At 33.2% G+C, this 19,510-nt stretch overlaps 1 protein-coding gene across 1 annotated transcript; it reads left to right on the forward strand.

Annotated features, from left to right (window-relative positions):
• The first annotated feature begins 1,120 nt into the window (after positions 1-1,120).
• LOC107874949 (UPF0481 protein At3g47200) lies at positions 1,121-7,753 on the forward strand. Its single transcript, XM_016721640.2, has 2 exons — positions 1,121-1,255; positions 6,242-7,753. The coding sequence occupies exon 2, from the start codon at positions 6,249-6,251 to the stop codon at positions 7,614-7,616; it is 1,368 nt and encodes a 455-aa protein (XP_016577126.2). The 5' UTR covers positions 1,121-1,255; positions 6,242-6,248; the 3' UTR covers positions 7,617-7,753.
• Positions 7,754-19,510: the final 11,757 nt, after the last annotated feature.

The raw sequence follows: 19,510 nt of genomic DNA on the forward strand, positions 1-19,510 counted from the left end.
ATTAACTCGATGTCTTATATGCGGCCCACTTAAATTTTTTCACTAATATTTTTTTATAATAATTTTACTATCACCTCTAATTAGTTGTTGTAAGTCATTTAAGACATGTTTGCTTTGCTGCTTCAATCATGATTTTACTATATTAGCCCTTTTAATTATCATGGTCATCTAAACATTGTGTCACTTAAATTGACATTTGTGATTTATTACCTCACTTATAAAGGATGATAAACAGACAACAGATCAACATGTTTGTTTGTGTTGTCTGCTTAGATATTTCTTTTTATATTTATTTATTTTATTTTTCTTTTTAATCTTTTATATATTTGAGAATTATGTAAAAATATTATAAATCGTAATAATTAATAATTTAAAATTATTAAAAAGACGTAAAAAAGTTTGGTTGACTCTCTAAATTTTATTACTGCCACATAAATTGAGACAGGAAAAAAAATACCATAAATCACAATAATAATAATTCTAACATTTAAAAATATCTCAAAAATTTAATTAACTCTTGAAATTGTATCAATACCACATAAATTGAGACAGAAGGTGTAACATATATTATTTTAAAATTAAGTAAAAAGTATTACAAGTGACAATAGTTAACCTAAAAATATTCTTCTGGTTAGATCCGTGCTAACATGAATCATATTACTCCTAGTTAAAAAATAGATCTGGCTACTAATCGCCCAAAAAAAGACTTGCATTAAGGATGGCAAACGCAGAATTTCATTAAATTTTGAAATTATGGTTCTAAATTAAAGTGATATTTTCTCTCCTTTAATTTGTTTGACTTGTTTTGTATTACGTATGTTAAATTAACCTAGGTTCAATGTCAATTATGACACAGAATCTTCAATATTTTTTCAAAGTACAACTTACTACATATTCCGAAATTTCATAAAAAGTATTATAAGTTACAATATTACTTAATAAAGCAAACTGTTTAGAAAATATTTCAAAAAATATATAATTGAAGAAAATATTTTTAACACTCCACACAGTACACTTGATAAATAAATTAAAATGGAGAGAATATGTCTTTATTTCATTTACTTTTAAACTATCCCAATGACACTTTAACTTTTATTCTTTACTTATTACCCAAAAATGTTTTTTTTCTTTACTTTGGGACCAAGGCTTAATAAATTCCATCCTTGATAACCTTTTAAATATGGCGAACATATCCTTGACTATTATCAAACATCTCAGCAGAGGAGCATCCGAATTCCCAAACGCTAGTGCACTGGTATGTAAATGTGTTCCGCCGTATAAATATCCTTTTTCAGTCTTCATGGTATGCCTCTTAATGCATCAATGATTCTTTTCATTTTTTCTCTCTTTTAAATGATGAATTCTAAATTTTACAAAAGAAAAAAAATTGAAACTAGTTACACAATTAAACGTATTCCTTATAATACCACCTCTAACTTATATCCTTTTCTAAAATTGTTCTTTCTTCCTTGGTGGCGATAGATGATATTCAATACTCCCCCCACTACATGGTTTGTAGTGCAGTGGTGGGGCTTCTCCAACTTTAATTAAAGATCTCGAGTTCGAGTTTCGAGTATGGAAAAAATTATATTGGGAGCGCTAACCTCTTAATGGGACCTGCAACGCGCGATCCAGATTAGTCGGAGTTTCAATGCGGGCATCGAACATCGAATGTGAAACCAAAAGAAAAGATATTCAATACTACCTCGCTCATTTTTATTTGTCATGTCCATTAAGGAAACAATGATTGATATAGTTATTTTAACTCACTAACCCTATTTATTGATATTTAATATTAGGTATTTTGAAAAATAATTTGAAGAATACGTAATTAATATTAAGGATAAAACATGAAAAAAAATAATTATATTTTCTTGATATGTTAAAAGCGATAAATAAAAATAAAAATATATTTTTAAAATAGTAAACAAATAAAAATGAACAGAAACAACAACTAAAAGTCTGTTCTCTCTCTTGTTTAACTTGGCTCACTACTTTTTTTTTTTTTTTTTGAAAGTGAAGAAATGAAAATTGATCGCAAAAATACTATTTAACTCATGTTTCGAAAGATGCCTCAAATTAGATTTGAGTGTAATTATTGGGTGTAACACAGTTTGGTCAGGTGTTTAATTGATTAGCAGGAAATTGTGTGTAATTGGGAGAGGCTAATTAGACTCTTCTATTCTCAGAATAGGTGTGAATTGTTTGTAACACTGTCATGTCACTTTTCAATTTCTTCTTTTTTTATTTCTATTTTGGATTTCTTTCCATTTGATTTTTTGATTTTTTATTTTAAATTTTTAAAAAAGTATTTATATTTACATTATCTATATTTCATTCCCTCACTCTCAACCTTTACTTCTTTTTCACTCCATGGTATTATTATTATTATTATTATTATTATTATTATTATTATTATTATTATTTATTTATTATTATTTTAGCATAATTCCGTTAGTATTTCAATTTTTAAATTAAAGTAGAACTCATTGTTGAATGTGTTATAGACTTATATTTTACTTTTCATTAGAATTATATAATTATAAGTCACGTTAAAATTTAACATAAAGTATTGATTATGTTGTTTTTAAATTTATGTTATATTTTTCATTTCAATTTATTTGTTTTATTAGTATTGACTTGTTATTTCAAATTGTATGTGATTCATCTTTCAGCTAGAATTGATAGGTTATCTTCTGTCAAATGTTTGAATAATTTTATGATATTAATTTTTTTTGTAAAACATAAATATCATGCTCTAAAAAATCATGTGCTTTTAGATTTTATGATTAATTAAATTAAAATGAACTATTTCTTATATATGTCTCTGTGTGTGTAATTCATTTTTTATAATGTTAGTTAAACATATTTGCTTATTAATGTATGTATGTATATATGTATGTATGTATGTATATGTATATATGTGTGTGTATAGATATGAAAAAAGTCATGTTTTTCACTTCAAACTATACACGAAAAGTTTAGATCACACCCAAACTATCGTAGTGACCTATTACACACCTATACTATATAAAAGTGAAACTATTTCCACCTTAGAAGGTGACGTGGCAGAGAAGGTGTATTCACCTTCCTAAGGTGCGTGAGAGGAAAGAAAAAAATCTTAAAATGACATAATTGCACGCGTGTCACTATTTCATTTGTCATTATATCATTAAGTACTCCTAATATTTTTCTTAATATATTCAATTAGATTAGTTATTTTTTCAATTGAAAAAATGATAATAAAATTAAATTTTCTTATTTATTCATTTTAATATGCGGGTCCCTCTTTCTTCAACTAGTTTTTCTTCACCAAAATCACCATTAAAATACCATCATTGACACCATCATCATCAAATTCAAATCTTCACCAAAATAATCTTAAGAATCCACCATAATTTTCATTATCGAAATTACAATACAACCATTAGTATCACAAAAATCACAAACAACCACCACAAAATTCAACATCCACTACTAAAATTGCTATCAGAATCACAATAGTACCATTGTTAACATGTTAATTTACAAAAACCACCACAAATTCGCACCTGCACCACTACTAAATTCTAATGGCGCCTTACTATTGACAATGAAACTTTCCCTTTCCCTTTTTGTCTTCCTCTTTTCGAACCTGCCACCGGCAATAATGGTGTTATCACCGCCTATCAAAATTTTACCGCAACTTCTATACTCAATATTTATTTTACCATTGTTTGTTTCTCTCTTTAAATTTTTCTTTTCCCTTCAATTTATCAATGATGAAAAAGAAAGAAGAATAGATTTAAAATAGTTGGGTAGGAAGAAGGAGATATTTAAATTCATATTCTACCCGAATGAATTGGGTATGGTAAAATATTTGGGTTGGGTCGGGTTAAAATTGGATTAAATTAGTTGGGTCGGGTTAGGTTTATTTAAGGGTCCATTAATTAAATAGAAAAAATAAATTAAACACGTGGCATCACCACAGGGCGAGTGGAGTACCCTCCACTCATTAAACTTGGGCAAGAGTGTTGCGGGGAGGTAATAGTTTCACTTTTATATGGTGTTGGTGTGTAATAGGTCATTATGATAGTTTGAGTGTGACTTAGACTTTTCATGTATAGTTTGAGGTAGAAACCATAACTTTTTTCTATATATATAGGCTTAAGTCATCGCTAGCCACTTAAAGTTGTCTCAAAATTTCACTTAAACCCTTCAACTCAGGCCTGTATCTATCAGACCCCTAACCCATTCAATTCTATATCTATCAGGCACAAAGTGCTGATGTGGCAAGGAAAGTGTTATTCACTCTCCTTAGGAGCGTGAATAGAGTATCAAATGACTTGTTTTTTGTTAACAAAATCATTAATACACTAATGACAATTTTAATTTTAAAAAAAAAAACCCCCCCCCCCCCCCCCCCCCCCCCAATCACTTCTCTTAGTCGTTTTCTTCATCATCCTTCTTCATCTGTAATTTTCTTTTTAATTCTTAACAATCTTGTTTTTGCAGAGTATTTTGGGGCAATTTTTTCTCCTCGTTGATCTGAAAATTAAAATATTTTTTTTAATCTTTTCACTTGGGTTCTTGAAAATTTAATTTTTGGTGAAGTTTTTTTTTTTTCTTTTGAAAAATTTAGTAGCAAGAAGGCAACAAATTTGATCCTTGACCGACAAAGGCTTAACATTAAAAATGTAGAATAGAATCTTATCAGAAAAATAAAGATCAAATTGGGTCAAAAAAAATTTCGGCGAAACTCCATTTTTTCCGGCTAACTTGATATGAATCTGAAATTACTTTCTTGATATTATTAAAGAATTTAAATTCTAAGGAACCCACAACACAAGAAAAAGAAAAGATAACAATAAATATAAATTGACACTAATACAAAAATTTCTCCGACGAAACTCCATTTTTTTTTGGCTAACTTGATATGAATCTGAAATTAGTTTCTTGATATTATTAAAGAATTCAAATTCTAAGGAACCCACAACACAAGAAGAAGAAAATATAGCAATAAATATAAATTGATACTAATACGCCATTGAAAAACTCAAAAGAAATAAGATTGCTAAAAATAATTTGAAATTATTTTTACAGAATTTGACGAATAAGAAGATGATTTTGGGGGGGGGGGGGTTATGGAAAAGTTGCTTTTTTTTTTTTAATTAAATATTGTAAATTGTATTATAGATTTTTTTCACTATTTTTTTGTTTTTTTGGATTCACATGCCAAATGGCATTATTTAATTTGTTATTTTGCCTCACCACCACAATTACACACACTTAATATTTATAGCTGATTGTTAAAAATGTGTTTAAACGGTTCGAATTCAAGTAGTTAAAGTGTTCAATGGGTACAAGACCAGTAGTAAAGGTATTCAACAGGTACAAGTCTGAGTTGATAGATTCAAGTGAAATTTCGGGACAACTTAAAGGAGTTGTGGATGACTTAAGCCATATATATATATATATATATATATATATCATTTTTTATAATATTAGTTAAAAATATCTGCTTATTAATTAACATATTTTCAAGGTACAAGATATACTTAAATTCCTAACTTAATATCGTAAATAAAGGACCTTATTTATCAATAATTAATTTTAATTTTTTATAATTAAATTTTATTTTAAAATTTTAATGTAGCTATGTAATTACATTGAGGAAAAGAAAGACGTTATGGTAATTTCAAAAAAGTATAATTGTAGCTTTGTAATTACTACCCTAACAAATACACCAATTTCAATTATAAAAATTTTATATTTGCAAATTGGTCTTAATGGAAATTTCATGAAGAATAGGAATATGAAATTTTTTAGTTCCGAGCACACCACAACGGCCTATTTCCCCGTTCATGCGATTCATATCCCGAATGAAAGATTAATTTTTTTATTTTTTTTGAAATAAATATGATTTCTCTAAAATATATAGCTTAAGTTTTTAGATAAGATAGTCAAGCATTTTAACTTGGTATATGAAAAAGAATCAAACAAAACATGTAGCTAAAGTATGTTCTATCTAATAACTTTAATTTTTAGATGAGATGGTCATAATTCAGTATATATATATTATCATTTTGCTTTGAGGAAATTAATTTTTTCTATATGTGTGTGTGTGAACAAAGTATATTGATAAACTAAGTATAGTAACTAATCCTGGATTGGATACACTAATTAATCTGTTGTTTGATGTTTGATCTCCCCACTCTTTCAACATAAATTAAAATCGAAATTAAATTACTTCATCTTGTAGCAAATTGATGGAAGGAGAAATGCCTTTTGAGCAACCAGCTATGCAAATGGTTCCATCGTTGATGAGAGAAGAGAATAAGGAAAGTGATGATTATGAACCAAAAGTGGTTTCCCTGGGGCCTTACCACTATGGAAAAAAGAAGCTCAAGTTCGTTGAGGATTTCAAGCCTGAGGCCGTTAAAATGTTTATTGGAGGCAAAAATGAAGTTGTCTTCATGGAAAAGATTTTAAGTGTTACTAGGTACACTAAAAGTTTTTACCTGGAAGAAGTCACCAGTCAGTACAGTAATGAAGTATTTGCTCGAATGATGCTTCAAGATGCATGTCTCATTCTAAATTATATCGGACCAGAGGAGACTGAGCAATCACCTAAAAAGATCCGGACAATTAATCATCTTGGTACTGTTGTTTATACAAACATTAGACGTGACATGTATTTGCTTGAAAATCAAGTACCTTTCCATATTCTCAAAATATTGGTTCACTTGAAATATGATACTGATCATGACACTACTAAGGGAGATAAATTGTTAGAGACCATAGAAACCTATTGCTTTAAAATGTTTTTTGATGATGAAAATATTGAAAATCCATTTGCCACCAACAAACTAGAGATGGAACCCCCCCTTCACCTTCTTGAAATTTTCCGAAGAGTAATTGTCACAGGCTTGGATCACGAAAGCACGCGACCTGCAGATCATTGTTGCGATATCAACAAACTGGTATCGTGCCTCGACTCCTGTTGCTTCTCCAGAGGCAAAGGACCAAATATGCCTGGCCGGTATGTGTTTCGTTCGGTGAGCGATCTGAAATCAAAAGGCATTGATTTCAGGGCTAGTAGGATTAAATCACTCAAAGGTGTAAGGTTTTATCCCACTAAATTCTGTCAGTCTGCAATGCTGGAGCTCCCAAGTTTGCACGTTACAATGTACACCAAAGTATTTTTCATGAACATGATAGCTTATGAGTTTGCTCCTAACTTTGTTCTGCCTAGATCTGTCACTGCTTACGTGAGCTTCATGAAGCTCCTTGTGGTTTCAAAAAAGGACGTGAAGGAGCTGCGAGAGAAAGATATTATAGTTAATAGTTTAGGGAGGGACAAACAAGTTGTTCAACTTTACAATGCTTTGAATACTTATGAGGCAGAGGATAGCTCTTCTTACTGGGATGTGAAGACGAATATCGAAAAGCACTACAATAGCAAAGTAAAGATGTGGATGGCTGATTTTAAAACAAACTATTTTGACAATCCCTGGTCTATAATTGCTTTGGTTGGTTCTATTGTCCTCCTCATCTTGACTATTATCCAGACATACTATGCTGGTCATGATAATGGTGATAATTGTTGTTCAAAAGGAAAATTTAATCTTGATTAGTTATTTGTTGATTGTATCATACCTCAGTATTGCTTTATTGTATTTAGTTTGATTATTGGGACCAATTTTACTTGTGGGACTATGTTGAGAATAATGTTGTTAGTTTGATTACTGGGTATAAATATTGTTAGTTTGAATATTATTGGATCCCAAGTTTATAAATAATAAACGAAACTTTTTAACTATTGTTATTTTCAATTAAAAGATTTGTAATAACGTATCAAAATGTCTTTTAAAAAATGATAACATTGCAATGTCACATGAGAGGTTGGAATAAGAGAGTCACTGTTAATTATAAAAAGTTTGCAATGTTGCATCAGATGTTGGATTAAATAAGTCACTGTTAAATATCATAAGTGACATTATATTTTAAGCACTCTAAAAACAGAATGTAATATGCATTGTTGATGTAATATTCTACAAATTACAACACAATGGGCAACTAAATAAAATAAAATAAATAAAAATAATATATTCTGGCTGTGATACAGAGATCTCGCTCTCTTTAAGGAGATTCAAGCTCACTATGGATATAATGACCTAAAGTGTGAAATCTAGATTTTTATGTGATTTGGCCATTTGCACTTTCCCCTAGTTGTTAAATGTTGATTTTGAAATGTGAGGATGATTGCCACAGTTTCCAATGTCTTCGGGAGGATTTTGGGAGAGTTTAAGGTGTTTAGGATCTTTAAAAGTTTCATAGTTGACTTTAATCAATATTTGATGTTCTATGTGCCAGATGGCGATTTGGACACTTCTATCAGATCTAAAATGTCGAATTTGGGTTAGTACCAGAGTTGATTTGTGTCGAAGACTTTAGTTTATTTTTCGACCCTCCATTTAAAAAATGACTGAAATATGTCTTAAAGGGGATCCCAGGGGTTAATTTGTTGAAAAAGATCTTTTTTTAAAAAATCAATATCGCCATTGAGTCAGGAATGCGAATTCAGCTTGGTAAAATATATGGTTTGTTTCTATGGGTTTTCCATCAGATCCCGAGGGTCTGTTCAGAGCCAACACTCGCATATATATGGTGTAGATTCTTAAGCGGTCATGGACCGCTTAAACAGTAGCCACTTTAGCGGCAATTTAGCCGCTAAAGTAGCCATCGCTGTATATAAACACCATTTTGAGATTTTTACTATTTTTGAATTTTGAACTTTTGGTTTGGACAATTTTTAGAGTTTTCATCACGATTTGAGCTTGGGTCAGCTCCAAAACCTTGATTTCATTACTTTTCATTGGATTATATAATCAAAACACTCTTTAATCTTGCTTTTAACATGATATTTTGAGAATTTTTGTGAAAAATATTTAAAATAATTTTTCTTTGATTGGACCTTGTTTTGGCATGGATTTTCAACTGTAGATTCCTTTAACCTTGGGGAATGTATTTCTAAAATAAAATTCTGATTTTATCCCTTTCGTTTTTAAACTTATTTTTTGAAACCATTTTGGACTTGGCTCAAATATGGGAAATATGGGTATCACTAGCTTTATTTTAGCTCATAGATGGTATATTTGAATGTTGTAGTTGATTTCGAGGGCGATCAAAAGGGAAAGGCTCTGTGTTGAAGGACTTAGCTCGAATTTTGCCGTTTCAAGGTAGATTATGGTTTAACTCTTCAGACTGGGTTGGGTAGTTAATGAATAAGTAAAGCATGCTATGAGATGGAAAAAATAACTATGAGTTATGCTTTTTAAGCTATTTTTATATATTTTATGATGCCTATATTCTGTAGTTGTTGACTTATGATATAATATACTGTGTTGTCCGTGCTGGGGCTTTATTTGATATCATTGACCTTATTTGTGCATTTGAATGCCTTATTTCTTAATGTGATGCTCGAGTGGGGGCTTAAATAGATATTATAGGCCTTATTGAGCATTGTTTGCCTTTATCATGATAAAATATCGTGTTTATAGGTTGATATGCTATTAATTATGTTTTACATGCATATTTATTCTAATGGTGCACAATTAGGACTGATATCATGAATAATTGGCATATTATGTGGATTTCTAAGCTCATTTATATACCTATTGAATGGATTTAACATCTTAATATTGATATAATTATGAGTATTTCATCCTTATTATATATACACATTCATAAGATATTGATACCATTGAGGAACATTAATTTTTGGAAAAAAATGAGACACTTTCTAAAATGCCTAGAATAAGGAATGTGATGGTTGAGTAGATTGACACATGCTGCTAAGGTTAACGAAAATTTGATATAGTATACGGGTTGTGATCCTCCCATGAGTCCTATTTTTGGAGCATTGAGGTTCGATATTTCTATACAAAAAGTCATGTGACAATTTTCAACCATTCGCTTCATCATACATAGCATTGCATTACATTTGCATATTATGTGCTTCTCATTATGTGTTTGCTTGTAGTGTATATCTTCTATCTATACTTTCGTGTATGCTTATTCCTTGATGATATATATACTAGAAGTGATAGTGGAGACGGCGTGAGCTAATATTTAGGAACTCTTTTTCTTGAATGTTGTGCGCTCATAGTATTTTCTTTATTTGTATTATTTTCTACTTTGCTCAGTCAACCTATGATACCTACTAAGTACATATAGACCGTACTCACTTCTGCCGTGTCCTTTTGGTGCAGATCCTAGTATGAGTGTGACACTGGGTAGCTGAGTTCGTGCTTGATTCTTGGATACTTTGAGGTACTGGCATACTCTAGACTCTCATAGTTAGTTCCAGACCTCATCTTATCTATATGTTGGTTTTATTTATTACAAAGTTAGGCTTATATAGTATTTCAGCTTTGGATATAGTTTTTAGATGATCTTGTACTTATGATACTAGGTTTTGGGACTGTTATGTATTTTGTTTAGACTTTCATATTTATCTATTTTGTGGTCTGAGTTCATTCTAGAAGTTTCGCCTTATTTTGTTTTACTATTTGTTTATAATTTGTTTTGATTTTTGGAGCTTGGCTTACTTCTCAAGGATGGGATGAGATAAGTGCCATCATGAACATCAACTTTTGAGTCATGGAAAATTAGTATCAGAGCATTAGGTTCACCAGTCTCATAATTGTAAGAGCAGGATGTCTAGTAGAGTCTCGCTGATTGGTATGTAGATGTCCATATCTATTTTTGAGAGGCTATACGATATCATTAGGAAAACCTTCTCTAATTTGGTTCTTTGTTGTGCAGTTTGTTCATGTCTAATTTCTAGACTTTTATTATATTTTTTCTAAGAAGATGGTGAGGATAAGGTCTAGAGATGCTAAGAATGTTGAGCCGATACTTAATATGGGAGCCCTGATTTGAAGATGAGGTTAGGTTCGTGATTAACCCATAGGTAGAGGATGGGAATAAGGAATTTCCCCAGCCAAAGAATATGTTAGGGAGGCCTCTCCTGAGTCTAAGATTGTGTATACTAGAGATGTTTATCAGATAGGGGGTCTAAGGCCAGCTTGGGTTCCACAGAGTTTAGTTGATACCCCAGTTGTTCAAGATTTGTTGATTTATCTTATGATTTTCTTAAAGGGTGGTCCATTGATTGTACCTGGTGTTCCTCAGAATTTGAGTGGTGTTCCACCATCAGTACTGATATATGCTTATGGTATTTCTATTTCGGGGGTACAACCGTCATCTACGGTACCCCCTGTGTGTGGATGGAGTGCCTAGTAGAATTACTATTTCTCCATTTGTTTTGGGTACAATGATATATTCTGATGATTAAGATCTGAGAAGTTTATTCATTTGGATTCTCTCAAGTTTAGTGGAGCGATTAGAAGCGAAGCCTATTTTGATTGACTGCCAGGAGATGTTACATAATCTTGGATCCTTTAAGTTTTATGGAGTTACTTATACTACATATCAATTGACGAGTGTAGTTAGGGATTGGTGGAGGTTTTTATCCAGCTGTAGGCCTTTAGGTTTGCCTACTATGATTTGGATCTAGTTTTCTGAGGTCTTCTTGGAGAGTTTTATGCCATATAGCTTGAGAGATCAGATATGTGATTATTTTTATTACTTGGAGCAGGGTTTTATGCTTATTTTCAAGTATGAGGTACGCTTCTATGTTTTATCTAGATATTCAACCTCTTGCAGTTTTGCCGAGTTAGAGAGGATTTGAAATTTTATGACGGGCTTTGAGTGTCCATATCAGTTGGCTATAACCTAGATAGTTATTTTAGGGGTTTCTTTATAGAGTATTATTAAACATGCAAAGTTGACCGAATCTATTGCCAGTTACTTAAGAAGGCACCAAGAAGGTGTGCCATCAGGTCGAGTTTAGTGATTGCACCTTTCGAGGTAAAGATTTCTCTAGTAGAGGTTTCTGTGGTTAACATGGTAGGCCAATTAAGGCTGCTTTATAGGGATCACGTGGTAACCTTCAAGTTCTGTAACTTTTGGCAGCTAGGAATGAGGTCATGCTAGTGAAGGTTCTAATTTTAGTTCTTCAGGCCAGGGCGGTCGTCCTAGTTCATTTGTTCCCCCTCAAATTAAGTCAAGTCATAGAAGGTTTTTTGTATGTCATGAGGCTGTCCATTTGGCCAAAGATTATCCCAAAAGTGTGTATGGACCCACTTAACAGGGTTCTCAGCTTCAGCTTTGCCCTACTCTAATATCTACGGTGAAAGCGGTTCATAGAGTGGTAGGGGTAGGGCTAGAGGTAGAGGTAAGAAAGCTCGTAGTGGTGGTTGTGGAGTTACTCAGTTTGGGAATGGATGTGGTCATTGTTATGCTATGCTTGGATGACCTAAGATAGAAGCTTCTAAAGCAGTTATTACATATATCATCCCAGTTTTCTAAAGATATTCTTTAGTGTTATTTGACCCAGCTGGATCTATATTCTCCTATGTGTCTATATATTTTTCTTCTGATTGTGATGTTGTATGTGAGCCTTTTTATATGCCTCTTTATTTTTCTATCCAAGTAGGACATTCTTTAGTGGTAGATCGAGTGTACCAATCTTGTATAGTTACCTTTGAAAGCTATGAGACTTGGGTAGACTTGATTATCCTAGATATAGTTGATTTTGATGTTAGTAAAGATATGATTGGTTAGCTCCCTATTATTCTATTTGGACTGTTAATGCAAGACTGCAATCTTAGCTATACTGGGTGTGCCAAGGTTAGCTTGGAAAGGTACTCTTAATTTGGTTGTGAAGGGATATCTTTCCTATGTGTTGTCGCATGGTAGAGAGAGGGTTCTTATCTTATTTGGCTTATGTCCATCATTCTAGTGTTACTTTACCACCTTCTATGGATTCTATTTATGTTGTTCGCGAGTTCATGGATGTGTTTTCTATAAATTTGCCTAGTATGCCTTTGGATCAGGATATTGATTTTCCTATTATTGTGGAGTCGGTAACCAAACCTATTTTTATCCATCCCTATAGGATGGCCCCAATTAAGTTGAAGAAATTAAAGTAGCAATTGTAGGATTTATTGAGTAAGGGGTTTACAAGACCTAGTGTATCTCCTTGGAGTGCTCCTATTTTATTTTTGATGAAAAAATAGTTATATATGTATGTGTATTGATTTAAGGCAGTTGAATAAAGTAACAATTAAGAACAAGTATTCTCTTCCTCACATTGATGATCTTTTTTACTAGCTTAAGGGTTGATTCAGTATTTTTCGAGATGGATTCGAGATCTGGATATAACTAGTTAAAAATTAGAGCTTTGAATGTTCTGAAGACGACTTTTCAGACTCAAAATGTTCATTATGAGTTCTTAATCATGTCTTTTGGGTTGACCAATTCCTCTACAATGTTCATGAAGTTGATGAATCGGGTATTTTGATCATACCTTATCTCCTTTGTAATTGTATTTATAGATGACATCTTGATTTATTCCAAGAATGAGGTAGATCATGTAAAGCACTTAAGGGTTATACTTCAGAGGTTGCGTAAAAAGAATCCGTATGTCAAGTTTTGTAAGTGTGAGTTTGGTTGGATTCTATCTCTTTCTTGGGTTATGTGGTGACCAAATATGGTATTATGGTTGATTCGGCCAAGGTAAGTACAAATCGTGATTAGGCTAGACCTACTTCTCCTATTGAGATTCAGAGTTTTATTAGTTTGATGGGTTATTATTGATGCTTTGTAGAGGGTTTTTCATTTATTGCATCTCCTTTAACTATGTTGACTCAGAAAAAGATGTTATTTTAGTGGTTTGATGCATGTAAAAAGAGATTTCAAAAGCTCATAGAGTTGTTGACTTGTACTCCTATTATGACTTTACCCAAGGAGGTGCAGGTTTTGTCATATTTTGTAATACTTTTGGTATTGTGTTGAGTAAAGTATTGATGCAGGAGGTTAAGGTGATTGCATGCCTCTCATCAGTTGAAGCCTCATAAGAAGAATTACCCTACCCATGATTTGTATTTGGTAGTCATGGTTTTATGTTGATGTTATGCCATTATTACTTAAATAAAGTTCCTTACAAGATTTTCTTGGATCATCGTATCCTTCAGTACTTCTTCAATCAACGAGATCCTAATATAAGATAACGATGTTGGCTTGAGTTGCTTAAGGATTATGATCTCACTATTCTTTATCATCTGGGTAAGGCTAATGTGGTTGAGGATTTCTTGAGCAAAAATTCAACAAGTATGGGGAGTTTAGCTTATCTCTTTGCCCCAGGAGTGGACTTTAGCCTTAGAAGTTAAGTCTTTAGCTAACTAGATAGTTAGGCTTGATATTTTGACATTTGAACATATTTTAGCCTTTGTTGATGCTAGATCCTCTTTGATGGAGAAAGTTTGAGCTCACCAGTTTGATGATGATAGTTTAAGGGTGAGGTGTTGAGTAGTGAGGCTACATATTTTGATTTCGATAATATTTTGAGGATTAGAGGCTGAGTTTGAGTGTCGAGAGTTGGTGGATAAGTGAGATTTATTTTAGAGGAGGCACATTGTTTCAGATGTTCTATCCACCTAGGGGTGGCTAAGATATATAGTGATTTGAAGCAACATTACTTGGCGAGTGGTATGCAGAAGCATGTAGCAAATTTGTATATCGTTGCTTAGTTATCAGCAGGTGACAGATGAGTATTTGAAATCGAGCGTTTGCTTCAGGGATTACTCATTCCAGAGTAGAAGTGAGAGCGGATCAATATGGACTTCATGAGTGAGTTTCCTCATACTTCTAATAGTTCTGACAACATTTGGTTCATCATGGATTGGTTGACAAAATTACCCATTTCATACATATTTAGATTTCCTTCAGTTCTAAGAGGTTGGCTTGTATAATTGTTTGTGAGATAGTTCGTCTTTATTGGGTGCCTGTTTCAATTATTTTAGATCGAGGCTCAGTGTTTACTTCAAGCTTCTAACAGATGTTTTCAAAAGATTTGGGTACTCAGATTGACCTTTGCACAACTTTCCACCTATAGACTGATGGTCAGTCGGAGTGGACTGTTCAGGTTTTAGAGGTTACGCTCCACGTTTGTGTTATGGACTTTGGAGGTTAATGGAAGCAATATTTAATGCTAGCAAATTTGCTTATAATAATACTACCGCTCAAGTATTGAGATGACACCTTTTGAGGCAATGTATGGTAGACGTTGTCGATCTCTTATTGATTGGTTTGAGACTTCAGAGGTTATACCCTATTGTATTGACTTGCTTCTTGAGTCTTTTGATAAAGTTTGGATGATTCGGAATACGCTTTAGGTAGCCCAAAGTAAGCAAACGAGATGTGTGGACAGCAGTATTTGGTCCTTGGTGTTTGGGATTAGTAATCGGGTCTTCCTTCATATGTCATCCATGAAGGGCGTGATGAGGTTCAAAATGAGAAGCAAGCATAGCCTTAGGTATATCGGAGTAACAATCTAAAACTTTGAAGAAATATGTGAAATTTGTGATTTTGTCTGATTTGACTGTTTTATCCCTCTGTGTAGTTATGTTGTTGTATTTTTGGTCTGTGAGGGTGATTGGCATAGTTCCAATGTATTTTGATACCATTTATGTGATAATGTGATTTTTGTTGGCTTCAGAGCCTCATTTTATACTTATGTGGATATCTTTTGATCTGTGCGATGGATGGTAGAACGAATTGTGTCAACAACTTTGAAATATCAATTTTAGGCTAGCTAGACCTTTGGTTTGGGTCCCGATGCACTCGAGCTCATTTCAACTTATTAGTCGAAAAGTTGGAAAATTAAAAATATGGGTGTGGGATCCACATTTGGTTGAAATGACCTCAGATGGAAAATCTAACATTGCCAATGCATCCGAAACATCGATTATAGGGTGCTAACATATTTGGTTGGATTTTATGGCTTTTAAATCTCATTTCGACCCTCGGTTTGGAAAATTATAATTTCGAGCTTCGGGGGTCAACTTTATAAAAATGACATAAAAAATCTGATATCGCCATTAAGTCTGAAGCATCAAATTTAATGTGGTTACATAGTTTATTTATGTATATCTGACTCCAAATGAATCTCAGGCACCCCATCAAAGTCCGGATTGGACTTAAAAAATTGGGTTTTTTTAAAAGCTGGTGCACCGTATAAAAACAACTTTACCCCCCTCTTTTTGGCCCATTTAACCCATTCTTTCACCTTTCCTCTTGAGAGTTAAACCCTAAAATAGTGTAAGAGCTTAAAAGTGAAGCTTATAGGAGCTTGGGAAGCTAGATTAACATCTATTTCTTGGTTCTATTACGAATTTAAGGTGAGATTTTATCCTGTTCTACTCTAATTCCTTGATTAATTTCTCAAAACTCCAACAATCTTAGGGCTTGATTTTAAACCCCAATTTTACTCCTTTTCACTTGAATAATGTTTTAATCAATTTAGCCTTCAAAACAACTTTGATTCTCGATTTTAACGCGAAATTCAAAGATTTTACCAGGTAAAGCTTAAAATTGGGTTTTCTTTGATTTGAACCTCATTTTTACTTAATTTGACTTGGCTTTTCAGCTGTAGATTCCTAAAAATATGAAAAACACATTTTTGTCATAAAGTTTCAATTTTGCCCTTTTTTTTTCGAAAACCCATTTTGGAGGTTTGTTTTGACCCCAAATCAAAAGTAGGCAATATGAGTATTATTGGCTTTCCTTTGATGCATAGATTCTATATTTCTAAGTTTGAGTTGATTTTGGGATCATTGGTGGAAAGTAAGGTCGTGGGTTCGAATAGTAACAGACTAATTTCGACATTCGAGATAGGTTATGGATTAACTCTTCAGACTGGGAAGGTAGTTAATTTATATACCAAAATATATGTTAAGGGCGAGAACTAATAATGAAAAATGGTTATCTATATGTTGTGCCCATATGGGGGCTATATGTGCAGTAATTATTAAATTTGGGATATTACATGAAATGTGTGACCGTGTGGGCTCTTATATGATGTGATAGCCTGGAATATAAGTGAATAATCATATTATGGTACCTTTGATGTATTGTGATATATTCATTCTTTGTGGGAAATTCATGGATGATGGAAATAATGAGTGGATGTTGGCTCACGTAGTTGTGAAAATGTAACATTATGGTTGGTTGTGGAAATACATCATGCGGATTGGTTATGTAAATACTCATTATGATTGGCTATGAATATTGCATCATCATCCTGATGCCATCACACACATTATTTTACTTGTTTGTTGTATTGCTTTATATATACTTGTTTTCACGTATGTGTACTTGATTTGCGTCTGATGCTACGTATGTGCTCTGAAAACACTAAAAATATTAAAAATATTGGGAATACTAATAATACTGGAAATACTAGAAATACTGGAGATACTAGATATTGGGATCGGTATTAGATCTTATAGACCTTCTTCAAAGAATTATACTCGAGAAGAGTCATGGGTACCGGTGGTATATGGGTTGATGAACCTCTTATGGGTCCTGCATCGGCCTCTATAGGTGTGTATAGGGTTGTATATGGGTTGACAAACCCTTCATGGGTCCCACTTCGAGAAAATATTCCTCAGTGGGTGTATATAGAGGTTGTGCGACAACCTCGTACAACATCATCATTAGTAACAACAACAACATCATTATCATCTTATACATTGCACTTTCTTTATCGTGTTGATGTTGTGATTGAATTTCCATGTTGACTTGTTATATGTCTACTTGCACTATATCCTGCTATTTATACTTGACTATCTTGTATATACACGTTCTTCTCTGTTTGTACTTACATGTGATATAATGTATACTTGTGTTGTACTTGCTGTGTTGTTGTTATTTTTGTGATATATTAGAATTATTTGTGCAAGTGGTGTGGGCTACCGTTGTGATACATTTTTTGATTGCAGGTCACATTCCCTTAGTATGTAGTTTGTGTACTTTATTTTATACTTTGCTCAGTCGGCCTATGTTACCTACTGAGTATAAGTAGACTATACTCACTCCTACTGTACCCTTTCGATGCAGATTCAGGTTTGAGTAAACCCCACATTGCTTAACTCGGGCGATTGTTAGAGCTTTCAAGGTAGTTAATGATTTTAGGCGTTCGAATGTCTTCTGCTTCCTTTTTTTTATAGACTATGTCTTGACTTTTATTTTAGAGATAAAGTTTCTCTTGTATTTGGATATCTTATGTATTTCCTTGGATTCAAGTTGAATGTAGATACATTCTTATACTGTTGACACCTAATTTTGGGAGTTATGGTGCATTGTTGTGTTTCTTTCAATATTTATTATGCTTGTATGGTTCGACATCATTCTAGAAGCCTTACCTTGGGGTTATTATTATCTTTTTCACTTTGTGTATTAATTTAGGTGATAGGCTTACTTTTCAAGGTTTATCACAACAAGTGCCATCGTGACTCTTTGGATTTTGGGTCGTGACAAATTAGTATCAGATCAGCCAGGTTTCATCGATCTCAATGGTGTAAGAGTGAGATGTCTAATAAAGTCTCGTGAATCGGTATGTAGACGTCTGTATCTATTTTTGAGAGGCTATAACATATATTTAGGAAAACTTTCCTCATTTTATTCCTTTTTGTGTGTAGTTCTTTCATACCTTGTGTTCTGAGTTTTATTTCATTCTTTCTGCACAGATGGTGTCAACTAGGTCTTGTGTGATTAAAGATGTGGAGCCTTCACCTAGAAGGAGATTCTCAAGTCATGGACAAATTTGAGGGAGTGGATGGGCCCATGGATCAACCCCACCCAGAAGGAGTGCTTGTGGGCTCTTCCCTGAGCCTCGTGTTGAGTAGGTTGGAGGTGTGAGTTCTACTCTTGTTTCTCAGAGTTCTTATACCTCAGTCTTAGAGGGATTGTTGATTTATCTGTTGCCCCGTGTGGTTGGTTCCCCTTTGTGTTCATTTTAGTATTCCCCCAGCTCCGAGCATGGTACCTCCATTTGTGCTAGAGTCTAGTTTTGGTGTTCCTCTAGTTGTTCCTACTTTGGTTTTGTGTACTCCTCAGACCTTGAGTACTATTTATCCATCAGCCTTGATATCATAGTATGGTGTTTTGACATACAGAGTGCAACCCTTATCCATATTACCTCTTCAGGTGGGTTTTCAGCCAGCTAGACTTGTTTTACCTCCTGCTCTTCAATGAGCCGCGACACAAATGATAGTGTTTGGGGAGTCATTCAAGAGTATAGGGGACAAGTTGTGGATGCATGCATCTATTCCTCAGGTATCTTAAGAGGCTCTAAGAAGGTGCATTATTTTGGTAAGTTCAGAGGTCAGACTTGTTGAGGTAGAGATTTGAGAGGTTCTTGTGGGTCTTCTAATTTAAAAGTGCAGGGTGTCCATCAGGGCAAGTTTAGAGATTGCTATGTATGTGATGAGACTGGCCATGTGGCCAAGAATTATCCCCGCAGTATTTTTAGGGCTACTCCTATTATAATTGTGAGAGGTTGAGGTGTTACCAAAGGAGTGAGAGACAAAGATAGTGGAGGTCGTGGTGGTGATCGCGG

This window comes from Capsicum annuum, chromosome 6 (assembly GCF_002878395.1).
Source record: "Capsicum annuum cultivar UCD-10X-F1 chromosome 6, UCD10Xv1.1, whole genome shotgun sequence".
NCBI lineage: Eukaryota > Viridiplantae > Streptophyta > Magnoliopsida > Solanales > Solanaceae > Capsicum > Capsicum annuum.

Excerpts from the sequence above, each read along its gene's own strand:
- LOC107874949 (XM_016721640.2), top strand. The coding sequence starts at position 6,249 with ATGGAAGGAGAAATGCCTTTTGAGCAACCAGCTATGCAAATGGTTCCA.